This window comes from Bacillus rossius, chromosome 10 (genome assembly GCF_032445375.1).
Source record: "Bacillus rossius redtenbacheri isolate Brsri chromosome 10, Brsri_v3, whole genome shotgun sequence".
NCBI lineage: Eukaryota > Metazoa > Arthropoda > Insecta > Phasmatodea > Bacillidae > Bacillus > Bacillus rossius.
In genome coordinates, this window is record NC_086337.1 from 25,639,393 (window position 1) to 25,659,423 (window position 20,031).

At 34.2% G+C, this 20,031-nt stretch overlaps 1 protein-coding gene across 1 annotated transcript in view; it reads left to right on the plus strand.

Annotated features, from left to right (window-relative positions):
• LOC134535858 (ral GTPase-activating protein subunit alpha-1) overlaps positions 1-17,023 on the plus strand; it is a 124,251-nt gene extending 107,228 nt beyond the window's left edge. Inside the window, 2 exon segments of the mRNA XM_063375192.1 lie at positions 426-572; positions 3,183-17,023. Of these exon segments, the coding sequence (XP_063231262.1) occupies positions 426-572; positions 3,183-3,343 (308 nt within the window). The 3' untranslated portion in view covers positions 3,344-17,023.
• Positions 17,024-20,031: the final 3,008 nt, after the last annotated feature.

Here is a 20,031-nt window from a genome sequence, read left to right on the forward strand (position 1 = left end):
TGTTGGTGGATGATGATATATTTTATAGCATCATTGTCAGTTTCCTCATCATCACTGTCAATTTACTGTCAATTGACTGTCAGTTTCCTTACAAGATGGCTGTTGGAAATGTTTTCCAATGAAATAATGAGATGATTTCTTAACATATTAATTGGTTTGTCTGTAAATTTAATATACAAATATATAGTTGAAACTTGAATACAAAGTTTTTTTTTATTATTATTTCTTACACTTAAAAAATGCTATAACAGGGTTCCACTGAGTAACAAACAGTCAGTGTTACATCAGTGGAATTTGACCGTTCATTTGGCAAACGGCGAGCCAGTGTCCGCCTCGTGCGCGATGAGACGAGAGTCGCGTGGACGGTCTGCGGGCACGGCACGGGGTGGTTGTTGGGGGGCGTCAGCGTTGCCAGTTCCCCGCAGGGACCTCGCTGAGCTCGCGTTGCCCGGACGCTGACTGCCCGCCGGCGCCCAGCTCCAACCTGGCCGCCGCCCTCCTCGACTCCCACCACCACCACCACCACCGCTTCAGGTTCGGCCAGGCCCCGGGCCCCGACGGCCGCTTCAGAGGTGCGGGTTTGTTCAGACTGTAGCTCACCTTTTTATTGGACTTTTACATCTTTTGTAAGTATGCTTTCGTCCGCTGGGAACTGTTTTTTTTTTTTTTTTTTGCATCTTGTAGCGAGTTTTTTTACGGCATTCAGTTCAAAGCTTAACGATTTATAGTGTGACTAATGTGGTAGTTTTATATATATATATATATATATATATATATATATATATATATATATATATATATATATATATACATAGCATTTTCTAAAAACTACTTTGACAAGTTTTTTCCATTATGAAAGTAAGTATTCGAGTTGTGTTAAAATTGAGCATGCCCTAAAAAAAAAGAACGTATGTAGCATTATTTTTACATATTCTCTGTTTGTTTGTTTTTTTCGTCCGGTTAAATTTTGGTAGTGTCAGGTATTCGTGAATTTTGTTTTTTTTTAAATGGTCTACATCTCCATTTAAAGAAAAAAAATACCATCCATTTTTCATATTGTTTATATGTGCTTAACTGATAAGCATATACAGATAATATTTAAGAGCAACCTGTCAGTTATAAAAATTGCCACATTCTAAAAAACTCGAAAAACATTATTTCAAATAAATTTTTTTTCATAACATGATAACATTTTTATAACTGTTGATATTGTTGTAGGTACATTATTTTTCTATGGATGATCGATGACCATAAAATGACAATCATTGGTTAGGTTCAGAAATTTTAATCGAGATGGTGTATACTTTCAGATCATAGCTTAAAAAATTAATGGACGTTCTGTTAATATTCAGAGCAATAAATAATTTACAGATTCTAAGTAATTGGTACAGTAATTATGTGGCGAGGAAAATAATTGTTTGTTGATATATCTCCAATGGCTTCTGTGTTAGCATTTCAAAAGAGTTTTGGCCACAACTTCCTTCGTAGGCAGTAATGCAATCTTATTGCAAAAGTTTCTGACTACTGAGAAATCCATAAGACAATAATAAATATATTTTACCCTGAAAATGGCACACGTCTGCACAGCGGTAAGACTGGAGTTGCACTCCATAGGAACTGGGTTTGAATCCCGCCCGGCCTTTCTAATTGTGGTTTCTCATGGTTTAAACACTGTCCAGACAAATTCTGGGATATTTCCTTACTACAGGTTAAGCGTAATGACTTCACTGTCTTTGAAATGTCAAACCCCAATTTTAAAAAAAAATTGCTCTGCAACTAAGGTTTTTGACTAAGTATCTTGTGCAATACAGGAATTCCTGCCATTAGGGAATATCCATGCTGCACAGTGGAGCCAACATATTTGCCTAACCATATTGTTTCCAAGAAAAAAGTCTGACAACTAACATTAAAATAATAAAGTCCTTGTAAATAATGTGATGATCTGTTGTGAAATAATGTCTCACACTACAAGATTACCATATAATGGTATTAATTTTTTAGCGATAAATGATCTTGTATTGACTTAATTTTTTTGTGGCATTATTGCTTTTTAATTTCACTGTAGCAACTTTTTCTACAGTTTTTTAATCATGTTTCATTTTGTGTAAATAAACTACGTAGTGTGTGAAAAAGTGTGTCGTTTAGTGTGCTGCTTTTGGTTTGTTTTGTGGTGTTGTTTTTAATGTATTCCACTTTGCTTACTCTTCATGTAAGGTGTTTTTCTGTGTTTTGTTATGCTTTCATTGTGAATGTCATAATCTTAAATAGTTATTTATCTTGTTACTTGATATTGTATTTATAGTTTTTATTTCTGTTGCCAGCAGTACGTACAAATAGTAGCACCTGGGAAAATTGGACAATTAGGCTTTGGAAAATATGGAGTTTACTTTTGTAAATTTGTTAATATCACATACAATTTCCATTTTTGCCTATGTATTATTTTTGGTATTAAAATGTACATTTTAATAGTAAATAAGGTCTTTATTAATTTTTTAAATTAAAATAACAGAATACAGGGTTTTTAAACACCTTCGTATGCACCAATAATGTTGTGAATATCATCATCATTAGTGTGAATTGATTTTGAAGGAAGAAAAATTACTGTTTCCAGGATTTGTTCTTATGTTCAAAACATTTTATGCATTGATCATTTATATTTTGGCCTTAACCAAATTGCATGTTATTAGTAATGACTTGAATCAAGATGTTCTTGAAATCATGTCTCAAATTCGAATCACAAAGAGTACCTTGAGTTGGCTTCTCGAATCTGAATCTAGGCCTCAAAGGGTCCAAAATAAAATAATGTACAAGAAATAAAAGGTATTAACTATGGTGTTATAACATTCCACCTTTTAAATGGTTTTTTCATTACTTAGTTTTCTTGAATCATTGCATTTCTTAATGTTAATGACATAATTTTGTATTAAAAGTACAATATCTTAGGGAACGGTACTGAGATAGGTAAGAAGAAAAACACAAAGAGACCAAGAATGTCGTAGTGTTGAGTTTTTTAATTTACTACATTTCTTGAATAATATTACATTTTTAAATCTTTATCCTCGAACCTGAAATCTTCCAAATATCAGAGATTTAATAGTGTTCATGGGTTTGATGTTTCGACTGGCCTATCTCTGAGGAACTGAGGGGTGCGTGACTCGACACTAGCGACGACTGCGTTGCAGGGAACGAGTCGGGGCTGGCGGACGGGAGCCTGCACGGGATATCGCCTCGCCCGCTCAAGAAGCTGTCCTTCAAGACGACCGCCCGCAAGTCCCTGTCGGTGAGGCCGGACTCCATCTCCATCACGCCGCCCGACAGCCCCACCCTGCGCAAGTCGAAATAGCTAGAGTGCGAGCGCGGGGGCGACGAGCTGCAGTTGCTCCGTGGGGACTGGAACAGTGCGTGCTGCTCCGTGCCAGGGATGGACCTCGAGGTGGTCGGCTACAACTGCTCGTGGAGAACGCTCAGCACCGTCACGTACGAGGTGATCCTCTTCTTTCGGAATCTGTTCCAAGAGCGCGAGGAGAATAAGGACGAGCGTGCCGCATAGCCGCACCTTTGTGTTTCGTAACATCCAGTCATTCATGCTCTACTCGGTATGGTTAGCATGCAGGGTGGAACAGAAAAATTCAACACTGCAGTGTTTTATGAGGTGTAACTTATAACTAACTGTAAGGCCAATTTGTATCATTAGAAGCAATTTTTTAATACTACAGAGGTTGGTTGCAAATATTCTTGGTATGTGTTTTGGTCTATTCGAATCATTGATATATTATGTGCTAGCAATTTAAAAGTCTAATGAAAATGGAATGGTGTATCGATTGTGATAATTTTTATTTTATTTAAGGCAGTGTTTTTTTGAAGCATGAACGTGGTTTTGGTATCCTATACATGTATTGGCACCATTAATGTAAATGAAGTTCATTACTAAAGGGTTGATTATTTTTGGAAAAAATAATGCTTGGCTAAAACTCTAAAAAAATTCATCAGAAGGATTCAGAGGAAAAAAGGTCTTTCTTACCTAAATCTAAGTTTTGCTGTTTGTGACTAAACACTTTAATTTTTGTTAAAAAAAGTTTTCATTGCTGACACAAGAACTGCCTTGAAATATCATGACTAAGGTCACTTAAAATGCTTTCATATGTGAAATATGTTTTTGTTATTTCATTGATAATTTTTTAAACTACTTCTGTAGAATTGGTTTCGTCATGGTTTGGAAACATATTTAATATACATGTTCAATGTAAATGAAGATATACAATTTTTGTTTGTACTGTTAACATTCTTGTGAAGCAAAAGGATTTACATTATGAATTAATTTTGTCTTGTAATGAAGGCTTATGAACATCAATTGAATGCTTTTGTTATTGCAAAGTGATTAGTCTGGGTTGAAGCCTCGTCTTGTGCTAAGTCATTAATGCTTGAAATTTCAGCAATTTTTGTTAACTCTCTCATCAACAATAGCTGCAGCAAGACATGCTGAGATTTCAGCTTTTAAGAACTCAACCTGATATGTTTTCTCGACCCAGAAGCTTGTAAACTTTAGGAACTCTTAATTTGTTTCACTTGTTGCTTTCAGTATCTAGCCATCAAAAAATATATTTCTGCTGTAATTACTCAGCTGAATTTTTTGATCTAAAGAGGAAGGTTCTCTGGCACCTTGCGATTAAGTAGCATTAGCACTTGGCCTTAAAGAGAGCTCAAGTTATAAACGAGTCTGTCGTATGCATGCTCGCCAGAACAGATGAGCAGTTATGAACATGTACTGCTGCTTCAAAGTTACACAAAGTAGTATTTCCAGTAACTTGAAGATGTTTGGTACTTTTCTACTCATTGTTTAAGTATTAATTTTTATTTTTATGAGAAAAAAAAATTATATGTTTCATATATTTTCTAGAGTTAGTTTACATTCATACTTTAAAGTTTAAAAATTTTGGAAACCCACCCAAAATAGAACTAAATTGAATAGAACTGAAATAGAACTGAAATTTTTCAAGTTGAAAGTCATAGCTGACATTATTATACCTTCTTGGACACACAAACAACCCCCCCCCCCCTTTTTTTTTATTAAAAAAAAACATATACTGTACTTTTATTCTAAGAGAAATTGTAATTATCTCGTAAGTAGCAAGTAACATGACTTACAAACAATAAAATTAATGTTCACTATTTCATTTTGTTCTTATAAGTGATAGGTTCCTGACATGTTAAATACACAACTTTGCTGCTAAACAAACATTCTCAGAGCATTGTAACTGGTGGAAGGTACAAATATTTAGTATTGATAGCTTCTATAAAGATAAATAATATAGTCATCAAGTACACAGGTGTTATTTGACTTTCTGGATTTCTCTTCCTCAAATATTTTTTTGTAACGGCTGATCTTCCATGCCGTTGTCGGGTCCTGGTCACTGTGCTTCCACACAATGCTACCGCCCCTGGTTTGCCGCTCGCCCCCAACTTCACTGGGAAAAGGGAGGGGGGTGTGCTAGTTATCGGGAGCTGCCGAAACGAATGAAATCATAGATGCACGGCACGTTTCCAATCCCTTTATTCACTTCACTACTATGCAGTGAGCATCGCGTGTGTCATGCCACCGTGGGTCCACCGCGCGTTCTCCTCTCTCGGCTCTCTCCTCCACACTCTCCTACACTCTCCTCCACTCTCCTACACTCTCCTACACTCTCCTCCACACTCTCCTACACTCTCCTACACTCTCCTCCACACTCTCCTACACTCTCCACACTCTCCTACACTCTCCTCCACACTCCCCTACACAAGGACCCACCTCCCTCGCCACTTCGCCGACGCCACAGTTTTGCGTCGCCAGCCAATGGCGTGCAGGGACCTACCGGGTGGGGCTTCACAAACGAACCACTAGGTCCACACAAGACCTTACAATCTTCTAATTTTTTTCTAGAATATCAAATCTTTTGAAATCAAAATTGGATGGTATTTAAGGTTGTTGATTATTTTACTGGTCCAGCCGTATTATTTATCCAGCATTAGAATTTGACTGCAAGGTTTTAATGAAATGTAACACTTGGTTTATTGTTGAGTAGAAAAAATTTGAAAGTTTCATTTTCACTTAAATGACTTTTGAGAAATGTGTGGTATGCAGATTTGTTGAATGATATTGATGGTGCAAGCATTGGATTCCAGATGCTGGTCAATTTCTTTTAAGATTTGCAAAAAAAAAAAAAAACTTAAAAACACAATCTCCGATTCAATTCAATTATTGTAAGCATCAGTAGCATAAATTTCAACGAAAAATAATTTTAGAGGTTCATTCATGCTAAGCCTTTGTGTGTGACCATTTGGTGTAAAATCCTCTTTCTTGAACAATTTTTGACCAAATTGGTTGTTTCTAATGTAAAGTGATTGTCCATAAATTTGAAAGGCAAACCCCACCCACTTGATGTACAAAGAGAGATTATTCATGGGTTCATGCTCCAACGAGTGTTCTGGCACAAGGATACATCAGCGGCCGGACCACTGCCTGTCAGTAAACTCGGGTTGGTCACACTGTTTTGATTGGTTAGGAGGTGTTGGTTGCTCATAATTTTCAAGAGTTATCTTGAGCAACACACTTGTTAGGCCTACTACACTACTACTTCAAGTGACGTTACATTTTATTTTCATAGGTTAAGTCTGTATGCATGTAACTTAAAATAAGGATAAGTAAAAATTAAAATAATTGGTGACATAACCATATTTACATTGGTAACGTTTTGAATGGTGGCAACAAGTTCACTACCTGTTCCTTGCAATCTCTGATTTACCCCATTTTTTATCACATCGGGAACTATAAAGTGTCTTACAGGCATTTTTAAAGTTCTTTTTTACTTGTGGACTTGAAATAAAATAGTGAGGAATTTGTTTTTGTGACCTGGCTAGTGGTTCATGCCATTCTTGCTGTAGGTACCTAACAAGACTGGTAGAGAGCAGATTTCTTGCTGTTTGATGTGGTAAAGCTGTTGTTTTGAAAGAATGCCTTTAAGTGGCAAATTAAAATTTTTAAGCATTTCTTTTGTCAGAAATATATATTTACCTGGGCAAGAGGATCTCTAATTTTGCAAAGTTTTGTTTATCTTTATTTTACTAGTTTTTTTTTTATCACAGAAACAAAGTAAGCCTTATCAAAGTTATGTTCAACCATTTGAGAAAAATTTAAAAATAAAATAATACATGGTAAAATCTAAAACGGCTAGATTCAAAAGTTGAATTAGAATACTAAGTAAAACCAGAAACATCTGATCTCTAATTATTGAGTTAAAATATTTTTGTGAGTAGTATATCATGTTCTTCGAACTCAGAAAGAGTTTTTGTAAATTATACTGCTATATTTTGCTCTAATAATCAAGTGAAAATAGTATGAAAAATAAAGTTTTAAACCCGTATAGTATCTTTAATAGAATGATTTAGTTTCAAAACCTATATTTTTATATTAATTTGGCTTCAGTTTTAGTAGTAGTTTATCTTAAGTTGAAATAAATTACAAGTTGATTTCTTTTGTCTGAAGATCAAACAAAAATGTAGCTTATATTGCTTCTAAGTTTTACTGGAAGTTTATTTTGTTAAGTTTGGAAAAATGTTTTGTTTTAACTACCAGTATATGCAATACGTGCAGAATAAATAGCATGCAGTAATGTTGTACAGCAGAGTCCTGCTAATCTGGACTAGATGGGACCAGACCCTGTCCGGATCACCAAAAGTTTTGGATTAAAAGGGGCGCCAATGCAATAGTACAGGTTTTAGATGGCTAAAACTATAAAAATAAATTATTTTTATTAATAGAACTTTTCCTACAGCTCAGTATTAGTCTTAATACTACCATAGATGTAGACCTATGTTTTTTTCCCTATACAAAAATGATTGATTGTACAGTGCAGTGAATCCTGCTTTTTTTTTGTTTTATTTTTTATTTTTAAAATCCTGTCCGAATTATTTGAATGTCCAGAAGAGAGGGGTCCTCATTAGTGGGGCACTGTACTTAAAATTTAATGAGTTATCTATTCAATAATAAACATTTGTAGGAAAGTACATTCAAAACCAAGCAACATATGAGAAGTTAATCAGTTTAAAGTTAAAGTAACTCATCTGGTTATATGACATTATTACACCATGTTAAAACACATTACGGCTATGGTTTTCTTTGTAATTATGAACAGAATGTATTTTTTTTTGTTGCATTTTAACAAAAACATGTTGACTGTTTTATGGCACTATTATATAATTATATTCCATGTACGGGAACAATTTAACTTAAGAACGTGCTGTTTGTGTGTTACGTTATGAACAGTGGTTTTATTAAGTGTGTGATATTAATATCTGTATTATTTTTAGTAATAACAGCATTATATCTGTTTAAACTCATATTTTTTTTTAATCTATTTGTGTAGCTTGTTTATTTAATTAAAAGTAATTTCAGGTATTAAATACAAAATATTTGTATGCAGGAATTGCATTATGTTAATTTATTTTATAACGTACCTTTAGGTCACAGGTTTTTGCCGCATCTGTCGGCTCAATCTGTAAAAATTGTAATAACAAAACAATAAAGCTGCCAGAGAAGACTTTGTTGAGTGGGAGAAATATTTGACCTAATATTTAGTTTTTGCATTGTAATATAGTTACCGTAAAATGGGGTGAATAGGAACAGTTTCCAACTTCAAGCACAAAAAAGTAACTATATTCACAAACATATATAAATAAATTTATGCCAGAAACTTAGGTCCTTCCTTCTTCTTGCAATACCATAAGCAATAAGTGTTCTTTAAAAATTCCTTTTGTTAATTATTAATTTTTTTAACGGTGTTCCCATTCACCCCACAAAGAGGGGTGAATAGGAACAACAATTTGAATTCATCTTTGTTCATATTCAAACATTAGTAGGGCAAATAGGAACAGGTTGTAATTGTTAGACATGAACGGGAACACACTATTAATTGAATATAAAACATTTTAATACGAAAATACAAATTTTTATGAAATTTCAACTTATAAATACACAAAATATACCCTTTTCATTTTACATCATCATAAGTGTTACGAAAAATATTGTTAATACTTAGAAAGAAATACATTTTCTACTGAGTAAATCATACAATTTCAGAAATGCACATTGGTACCTACCAGTTCTCTCCACATAAAGAGAGAATTCTTATTTGAAGAACAGTAAGCTAACTGTATCTAATACAGAAAAAGATCACTGAGATCATTTTTAAAACTAATCATATTTTTGAATCTGGAAGATGCCTTTTCTGTGTCACTAAGTTGTAATTTTGTGACAATGTCTTCGGAACTGAAAAATGCCTCTTCATCTGTTGGGAAAAATCTACATGTTTGAGGGTTCCTTTTGTAAAAGACTCCTACGTAACCATCATCTTCTGGATGCATTACTTTGCAGACATAGAGTCTGAAGACATTCTTTGATTTCCCGTACACTTTAACCACCAAATAGTCTCCTGGATGATGAACAGTTGTCGATACCGGTGTGACATGACTAACATGAGTTCCCAAACGTGGTTCCTCTTCAGAATTTGTTTGCAATGTGTACTCATCACTTTCTTGTACACAATAATCTGAGTCATCAGATGATGATGATTCTGTGATTACTGGAATTTTGGTCTTCTTTGTGGGGGCCCCTCCAGCAAGCTTTCTACCATTTGTTTCTAGTCCTGAGGGTCCTGGTTCAGACACAACTGCAGATTCTTCAAAGTCTTTCACCTCCATACTTTTGCCAGGAATAACCGTAACTCTTCTTCTCTTCTGTCGGGTTTTGGGAGAGTCAGACTGCCGTAAGCTCTTCAACAGCTCTTTAAAAGTACTGTCTATGGCTTGCACTGCTGGGGACTGTTGAGTTGATTGAGTTTCGCTCTGGGCGCTGCTGTCAATGCTTGGTAACATCTGAAGGACTTTGTTCCGACATAAAGGCACAATGCCACACTTTCTGAAACCAGATCGTACATTGTCTTCTTTAAGTGTGCTAACCAACTTCTTTAACAAGCCAGGAAATTTGTCTTTGGGTACAGATGCCTCATTTCGGCCTGGTCCCTTCTTCCATTCTTCCAAGATTTGACGCCATGAATTCTTCATGGGTCTGAAGAACGCAACATCGAGAGGTTGTGTGAGGTGTGTAGAGTTTGTGGGTAAAAATATGAATTTGATGTTGTTAATGTTGCAGAGCTGTATGATGTCAACTGACAGATGAGATGCTAAATTGTCCCCAATCAAGTATTTTGTCCCATCAAGTTTCTTCAAATAGGGTATGGCGATTGTCTCCACCCAATCACTGAAACAAAAACTATCGAACCAACCAGATTTGGTACGGTTGTATCTTGAGTTTTGTGGTCCACCTACCCTCCAACTGTCGTACAAATGTTGTGCTCTGTACACGACATAGGGAGGCAAGATTTTCCCATCTCCACTTGCCGCGAACATGACTGAAATGGAAGCTTTGGAAGAGTTCAATACACGTTCAGGGTATTTACAACCCCGCCTGAAAATTAATTTACGCTTTCCAGGATCATCACTCAAATTGGTTTCATCGAAATTGATGATATGAGTAGGGGAAACATTCATCAACTCTTTCTCCAGTTCATCAAAGTATTTAGATATGACATCATGTGACACTGCTGCCCTGGCCCTTTTAATATTCTGGCACATCCGAGCTGACAGAGCTTCTTTATGACGCTCTAAAAATGAATAAACAAAATCGCGACCAGGTGTATTGTCTTTGAATCTGGGCACATTCTTTCCCTGTCGCTCAAGAAAATCTTTTACAATTAATCGCAAGGTAAGCGAATCTAGGGGATATCCCCATTCAGCACACACTTGGAGACGATCAACCAATATTTTCTCTTCCTCCTCACTTAAAACTGTCTGTCCACCTTTTTTTTTTATTTTATCTCCTTTCTTAACGTGTCTGTGCAACACTGTCGTTGGAATGTTGTATTTTTGTGAGCACTTTCTATAAGAAAGACCATTTTGAATGTGCGTAACAGCCAACTTGAGAATATGTGGTGGGCAATCTGCAGTGTTGTTAAAAGTACTCGGAAAAAGTAATTGGGCTCAATTACAATTACTGTGGTGATAATGTAACTAATTACAAGTAAAAATTACTTTATATAGAAGTAATCAGTAAAATTACAATTACAATTACTTTCCACTACCATTTTAAAACTGACCTAGGATTCATTTTTTTACACCTTCTTACATTAATAAACATACATACATATATGTTTTGTTAAAAAAATGATTTCATGTATTGATTACATTTATTATCTTTAATTAAATGAATAATATTTGAGTACAAACTTGCTTGAATAACATCAAAAGACTTCATACAAGTAGCTACCTGTAATAAAAGTAACACTCTTCAAATTTTGGAATTGACCTTACAAAACAATTGCATTTTAAAGTTCTCATCAGCTAGATTCCCTCTCTTGAAGGCAAAAACATCTTTACCAACACTAAAAAGACGCTCAACGGGAGCACTTGACGGTAGCGATGTGTTAAATTTTAAAAATGCAGATTTTAGGATAGGGTAATGTTGGAGACACTGCAAGTCACTATGGATCTTCATTTTTGATCATAGATGATGTGCATACGATCGTAGCACTACAAGCGTAACATTATAAACTTTACTAATACAAAAGTGTACCTATGATCTTCTTGTTCTTAATTGTATTCATTATACGTTCCGAGAATAAAAGTAACGGCAAGTAAATATACAGTATCGATTACCTTAATGTATCGATTACAATTAATGTTATGTATTCCGATTACAAGTACGAATTACATTTTTTAAATGTAATTCGTTACAAGTATAAATTACTTGAAAAGTAATCGTTACAAGTAATCCGATTACTTGTAATTCGTTACTTAACAACACTGGCAATCTGCATGCTTACGCTCAGTAACTGGTTGATATTTTCGTGGCATTGTTTAGGCACACGTCATAATCTGCAACAAAAACAAAATACAAACTGGTACGTAATATCGGGAATATATTTCAGAGTATATATTTTTACTCTATGGTAAGGAAACAACCTACAAACATGTTCTATACAGAGTGGGGTGAATAGGAACACTCTTCTTCAGTGTTCCTATTCACCCCACAGTTACATAAACATAACCTCACAAAAACAAAATGTTAGCATCACATGTTTGAAAAGAAAAAATATATATATACATAAGAAAAATTTTAAATAGACCTTAGGTTAACACAAAATAAGTTACATTAAAGGTATATAAAGTGTAGTATTATACTTACAGATGAAGTTTTGGGGAATAAATATTTCATAGAATCTAGAGCACAAAATTTACAGCTGTGTTATTTGTTACTCAGTGGTACCAACAGTGTAAAATATAATTTCTCATCTTAGTATCATGTTAGCAAACTGACAAAAAATTAACTCAAAGACATTGCACTGCAATTATGCTTCACATGATTTTTTTTATATTTACATGAAGTTTTGTTCCTTTCCACCCCACTGTTCCTATTCACCCCATTTTACGGTACATTAAATGCTAAGCAATTTGCTTGAAGTGTGTTTCAGCAGTAAATAAATGTCGTTGATATACATTATATAATTGCAAACTAAAGTATTTTTGTTAACCTGTATTTGTGAAAAAACACTTTAAAATACATTTGCTTTTTGTTTTTGTGTTTCAGAGAAAACTTGTAAGTAGTCTTTATTAAATAATATTTTTTTTGAGGGTTGCTGTTAGTCTATGATCTAAAACATCTGCAGACTTTAAAGCTAGAAAAACTTGGAAATATCTAAACAATACGTATTTTCCTCATCATAATTGTTTTTATTGTTTTAAGATCATTGACTTGCAATTTTGATTTATATTTCAAAACATACGTAGTTGAATTTTTGTTTTTTCCCCCCTATCCACCATCCACCATACTTCTTTTCAAGGTATGTATGATCTTTCCTTAGGCCAGATTGAAATTCATTCAGATTTTTTGAGTTTACAAGTAGATGGAGTTGATTACAAATTATTTGAGTAACAACTGCAGAAAAAAGGTACATTTAAAAAAATCTTACCCTTGAATCTTATTTTCCATTTTATAAAGAAAGTTTTTTGCCTGGTTTTTACTAATTTACAGTAAAATTCCTTATGTATTCCAGAGAAGTGTGTTGCGAAACAAAGTAACTCCACAATAAAATTATGTGTGTGGCATTTGTTACTCTGGTATCAAAATATTGCTGTCACGTCCTTTTGACAGGATATCTGCTAGCATTTCTTTTTGGCCGGGAAAACCACTCCTTTTCTTTAACTCTTAAAAAAAAAGAAGTAATAGTTAAGGTTTTTTTTGTTTGTTTTACACTTATTTTGTACTTAATTTAAAATCTTGAATATTTTTGTTTTAACAGTGTACAGTAAAGAGCTTAATATGTAGGGGATAAGTAGACAACTCACAAGTTATAACTCTGTTCCCTAAAAGTTTTTTTTTAATACATTGGTGAAAAGACTGCATATTTTTTTATAAATTTTTTTTAATATGCTTTTGTTTTTACTAACAAAATTTGTACTTTAGGGTCTCCCAAACTGTAAAAGAAAAAAATAAATGTTTAATTGGTTTTTGTAAGTATCCTTACAAGACACATAAAGATAAACTACCCAACAGCCAAATTAAACATTGCTGTTGATACTTTTTCGTTAGTTTCGGTTAAGTTGTGACAATATTAAATACTTTTGCCGTCTATTCGAAAGACTATTACAAATGTGTACATGCCTCGGGCATAGTCCATGTGCTGACATGTTGCTGGCTGAAACTCTGTGTGTATTTTATTTATGGAGTGGCTGTACGTGTATGTTGGTTGTAATAGCATGGAAAACTAATAAACTTTACATAAATTAGAATCTAGGAACATTTGTAAAGATCAAATCACGACAGTCACTATAAAGCAGTATATATTTACTGTATGTATATGTGCTGTAGGTTCACAATATGGCTTGTTCATTATGACTTGAAAATATGTGATTATTAAAATGTTAATAATATCTGATAATCAAAAGCCAGTGTGTTTGGTGCTATTGACAGGTACAACAATTACTTTATAGTGAAAAGATTATTTACTGTAGAAAATAATCCTTACAGTTAGTTAGTCAGCTGCAAGAACTAACTCCATAGTATAAAGCATCTTTTTTTTTTGTCAAGCAGATAAAAGGCAAGGTTTATGACATGCTAAAACTTTATGCTATGGCTAGACTGAAAATTATGATCAGTTTTTTCTCCCCTTTATCAATGTTATGTTCAAGACTGCAGAACAGTGTCTCTCATTCTGTCTCTTCCCTATTCTTGCATAATATTTTCTTCCATGATGTAAGTAATTTTCATTGTCTGTCCAAAAAAAAAAAGTATGCAGCATTCTCATAGTAATAGCTTATCCTTAAAAATTATTTTATTTTAATACATCTGAAAGTATTGAACAGAAACATGTTGATAATTAATATTAAGAAATCACCCAATAACATTTTAGTTGCAAGTGAAGTAATATTTTGAGAGAAAAAAACTGAAAGTTTAAAAAAATATTTATTTACTACCCAATGACCAGAAAAACATTTTTTGGTGCATAACACATGTTGCATGATTCTGCAGTTTGTGAGTGTGCAGTGCACATGGCCAGTGTGAACCAGTATGTAGTGACAATTGTGAGTCTGCAAAATATCATACAATGTATCAGCTATTTGCAAGAACAAAATTTGCTGCAAAAAATTAAACTGGTAATAATGACATTAGTGATGGCTCAGGCAATTGTCTTTTTTGGCCTGTCATCTGGTGTCGCAAGGGGGCCGAAAAAATCTTGGCACATTTTACACAAGCATGCTTTTACTATCAGCTTTTATCTCCTCTTGAATAAAAAAATAAATAAAAAAACATAAATGATGCATTCTACAATTGCATGATACAATTGTATTTTACCCCCCAATTCACTTAACAGAACAAGTACGTTTTTGCGGCCAGGCTATTGGAAGAGAGAGAAAGTAATTGCTAGTAGCTGCTTACCCTGTAAACAAACAGTTATTCCTTCCAACCAGAGACATTGTTATCTCCTCCTTCCCCCTTTTTTTTCCATCCACTAACCAAGATGCATTCTTCTAATGGGTATTGAGTGCTATTAGCAAAGGAGATATGTACTTGCACTACAAATATTTTAGATCATACTAATGTTTGTTAAAATTATGAAATACAGCAAGATACTGTGTACCAAATTTTAAGACTATTTACTTGGTGTTGAATAGTTACACATTCAACAGAGACAAAGCAAAATTTGTTGACATAGTGTTTCAGAATTTGCACACCATGTTTTTAAGTTTTTTAAAAGGTGCTTAGTTCATCTTTCAAATGTAGTTTCATATTTAAGTAAATCTTTCTGTTGTAAAATTTATTTTTGTTTTACAATTTTGGAGTTTTTTATTTACAAACAGTGACAGTTGTTTAACCATTGTTTTCACTTAGTGTTAGTGTGTGGCATACAGGACGTGCTGAATGACATATCCTTGGAATTTTTTCATGTAGAATAATATATAAGCTATCTTCAATTTCATCTTTGTCTTTGATTCCAGTTGAGAAAAAAAAAAGGTCTTTGAACACCACTGTGTTGGTAAACAGTGCGGATGATAACTAAAAACCGAGAATCGATTTTTAAGAACTGGAATGGAGCCAAGAACCAGGAAAAAAAAAAGTGACTGACACTTCTAAATGGTGTCATTTTGATGTAGTTTACATAAATGAAAATTCAAATTCATAGATCCATAGTTAGTACACGACAACATTTTACGTTGGTATATACAAATATTTACTCATTTGCCTTCATGCAGTAGCTGCAATGCTGAGCTCATGGACTCTTCGTTTATTTAGATCTTCATCATAACTGTTGACATGTGGTGTTAGTGTGTGTGAAAATATTAAACAGTTTCTGAAATTATCATTTTCATATGTAATATGACTGCGTTAACAAATTAGAGTGTGTTTTTTGTCATGATCAATTGCTGAATGTAATTGTGGTTTAGCACTGCATGCATTACAATTTAACCCGATAGAAAATATTCACATTCTTCTGTGGCAGGGTTGCAGAGAAAGAGTGGGAGAGATCCTATTTTTTGTTAATGACTCAGCACTTCCAAGTCCAAATTTTTGCCTGTTTCTAATGACCTCGATGTCAAAAAGATGTTAAAACCCTAATTTATTAATTGACTCTGTATTCATTTTCTGGTTGCAGCTGATTAACAAACTGTTTATTAAAACATTACACTGTCACTTTTTTTTTTGTGATTGCTGATCTTTTATATTGTATGCTTGCTTCTTAGTAACATTAATTTTAGCACAAATTTTGCTTCCAATAATTTATACATATTACTTGATGAAACTATTGAACTTTTACTATGTATTTCATTGTATTGTGTGATATTGGATGTAGAAGGAAATTGCTGCACTATTTTGTTGGCAGATTATTGTGCCATTTTTCTTGTCTTATTCTTTACAATAATGTTGTTCCTAGAAGTCTTCAATGGTAATTTTATCTCTTATTCACGTGATACTGATATATAAAAATGTACAAAAGTATGTTAAAAGGACTTGTAAAGTGTTGATATGCATTCTCATGCGAAGCATTATCACAAATTCTCGTAATTTTATTTCTTTTAACTTTTAATGTTCCTGCAGGCAGAATTTCTCAATGCTTGTATTTGCTGCAAAATAAGTTAGACATAAATGTTCTACCTTATAAAAGGGTGTTAGTGTGTTAATTTTTGTAAGTATTTTACATGGGATCCTTATTTTCATGCATTTTTAAGAACGAATTGATGTACTTAATTATGTACTCTCTGTAGCCAACTGTTGTGCAATTTGTTGTTGTTTAATTATTTTCTAAGCTGCTAATCTCGTGTTTTTCCAAATGTACATAAATCTTCTCGTATTTGTATGAATGTATACAAACATCTTTTCTTATGATGTACATATACATTACAGAAAAATTAAATAAATTATATCATGTGTTAATTTTCTTTGTTGAGGTACGGATACTGTTGGGTCCCAGTTTGCCTGATCGGACCTCATCTTCACTGTAGTCTGTGTGAGCGCTGAGCTTGGAGTGCCAATTATGAACTGTGTAATTTGGTACCAAATCGCGGAAGCACACACGAAACCAACTTACCATCGCAACGCCATGTTCTCAACTGAACATCCCAGGTAGTGCCACCAGGCAGGCAGGCAGGAAATAGTTACTATGATTGTTTATATTGTGCAATAATTGCTGTGTAACACGCTTTATCAAAACTATAACTCAAATTCTGCTTTCACGCTCAGGTTGCCTGTGTGTTTTACCATAGAGTGTTAGAACTTGCGTGTTGTAATAGTGCCCAGTGTTTTCAACTACGCAGTTTCTCTTAAATTAACTGGTCAAACTCAGTCTTTGATAGAAACAAAATAATTGTTGATTCAAAATTATGTTTACAGTTCTGTTAGTATATAATTTTTGGACACTTAAGAACTTAAGCAGACTGTCAGCATTACAAATATTCAATTTATATAAATTCAAATTGGTTTTTATATTGTTGAGTGTAATAGAAAATTTCAAGTGTTAGTATTCTCAATAATTAACTTCTTGGACTCAGTGTTATTTCTTTAGTATGTGACACAATTTATTGCACCATTTTAGTTTTCATATAATAGTACAGACAGTTCATTTATCACACAAAACAATACTTTAACAAATTAAATTATATATATATCTAGAATCCATAAGCATTACACGGATATCAACAACCATTTATGTTCACATTATCTAGACCTGATAATATGTTATTTAATTCCGTTAACTTGAGTATGATAATAGGTATTAAAATTATGAAATTTATAAGTCTCTTTACTGTAGTGAATATCACAACTAATTATGTCCAGAAAAAGGTTTCAGTAATTTTAAATCATGCTTTCGCCACAACTAGTTCATAATAGAGCACACACTTGTTTTCCTGACCATAAGATTGGTGAATTTGGTCAAAGTTTTCGAAATAAAATGTCACTTAAGAAACATATTCAAAAGTACAATACATATTTAAATGAAAATCGGAATTAAGAATGACATGCATATCAAGCTTATACTCTATATAATTTATGTATAAAGATAGAGTTAATTTCAATATTTTTTGTATGTGTTCTGGAAATGTCTCTTTAATTTAATACAAAATAGAGTATCCCTACTATTCATTGTGAAGAATACTTATCTGAATAGTAGTTGTTAGTGCAGGTCATTGTCCAATTTTTCCAATGAATTTCAATGCTGCTTGGATCGGAATTGAACTTTTCAGGCTATCCTAGCCATCTTCCTTTTGTAAGATTTTGTAGAAACGTATTTCGCAAATTAGCAAAAAGGTTTTTTTTTTGCCAACAGGAAAACTGAATTTTTTTTAAAACATCTTAACAGTAAGTGACCTCAGAAAAATTAAACATACTCATGAAAAATACCCTACTGTGGGGTGTAAAAAATTACCCCGTGCGGGGGCAAACAGCCCACGTCCATCTCTACCTGCACTGCCAGTTACAAGCATTGTTTTTCAACCCCGCTAACCTTGACTTCGCCAAGGCTAGTTGCGTAAACGTGGTAGAGACGCAAAACTAAATTACAAGTTTGATTGTGTATGCAGTAGGTTATTGCAGCGTTCAGACCAATTACTTTATATACAAACATTTAAATTTATTCCGGATAAATTAGAATACATGAACTACAGACAAATGAAATAAAATACATAAAAAACGACATAAAATTTACAAATGCTATACGTGACGCCCGGCCGTAGCGATCACGTTACCTGCGGCACAAAAACCTTGCCATCGCATAAGTCTAAGTCTGTCCATCGCCGCGCGAGGGTGGGAAGGGGGGGGGGGGGGGGGGAAAGGTCCACACGAAATCTTGGCTACCGTCCCAAAACAACCTCTTCTTCCACCATTAATAAATTAAAGTTTTACTTACATTGGTGCTCGCCGTGCAGTAGAAATTTACCAAACCGTAGCGCCTCGGGTACCCGGCCTGTAGACTGGGCGTAGATGACCATGTTGCACAGTCAAATGGCGCTGGTCGACGCACTTCGGGGCGTGGTGGATTAACACTCGCGACTTGCGAAAAAGTTTAAAATCGTTGATGCGAAATACGTTGCCGTACATTCCAAATCATCAAAAATATAATGCAGCTGATGCGGGCCGCGGCAACGATAACTCCGCGTAGCAGTGTCCATGGTTAACCGTTCATACCGAAAAGTGGGTCGAGTCCCAACTCCCACGCACGGAGTTACCCTGAGAAACCATATTCACAACTGACCCGCCGTCGGTCAACGCCCGCAAGCTTCTCTCGACTAGACTCCCAGAGTCCAAACAGTCCGCTCGCCGCATACGTCACACTCCCGTGACGTCATCCACCTCCCTCCGCTAATTTCCCCCTCTTTCATGCGTGGACAAGTCCATTCAGCAGGGGTCAATGGCCGCACGGTAAACCACAGTACTTGATTAAATATTAACTAAAACTAGTAAAGACGTATATAAAAAATAAATATGAAAACATTACTTAAAAAAATTAGTTTAAAATTATAATTAAACATAATAAACACTAAACATAATCTCATGAGACACCTGAAGTGTCTCACTACTTCAATGAGAACTGCAATCAAATAGTACTGTGTTAGATCTACTAAAACATTCTTACTTGTTAAGCTTAATTTAATGCAGTTTTTTGGACATACGCCATTGCAGTTTTGTACTGTTAGCTATGGAAAAATTCCAAAATAAATTCACAGACTGACTCAGCTGATGGACAAATGTAACCAATGATAAAACTAAACAAGTATTATGGAAAACACGTTAACGACTGCACTGACAAAAAATGTTCAACCTATAAATATGAAGACAGCATAAGAATTCCATTGAAGGAACTTAGTCATGAAAAATAATATAACAACACAGACGAACACAGTAAGCTAACAACGACGGGACAGATTAAATCCAGGCAGACAACAAAC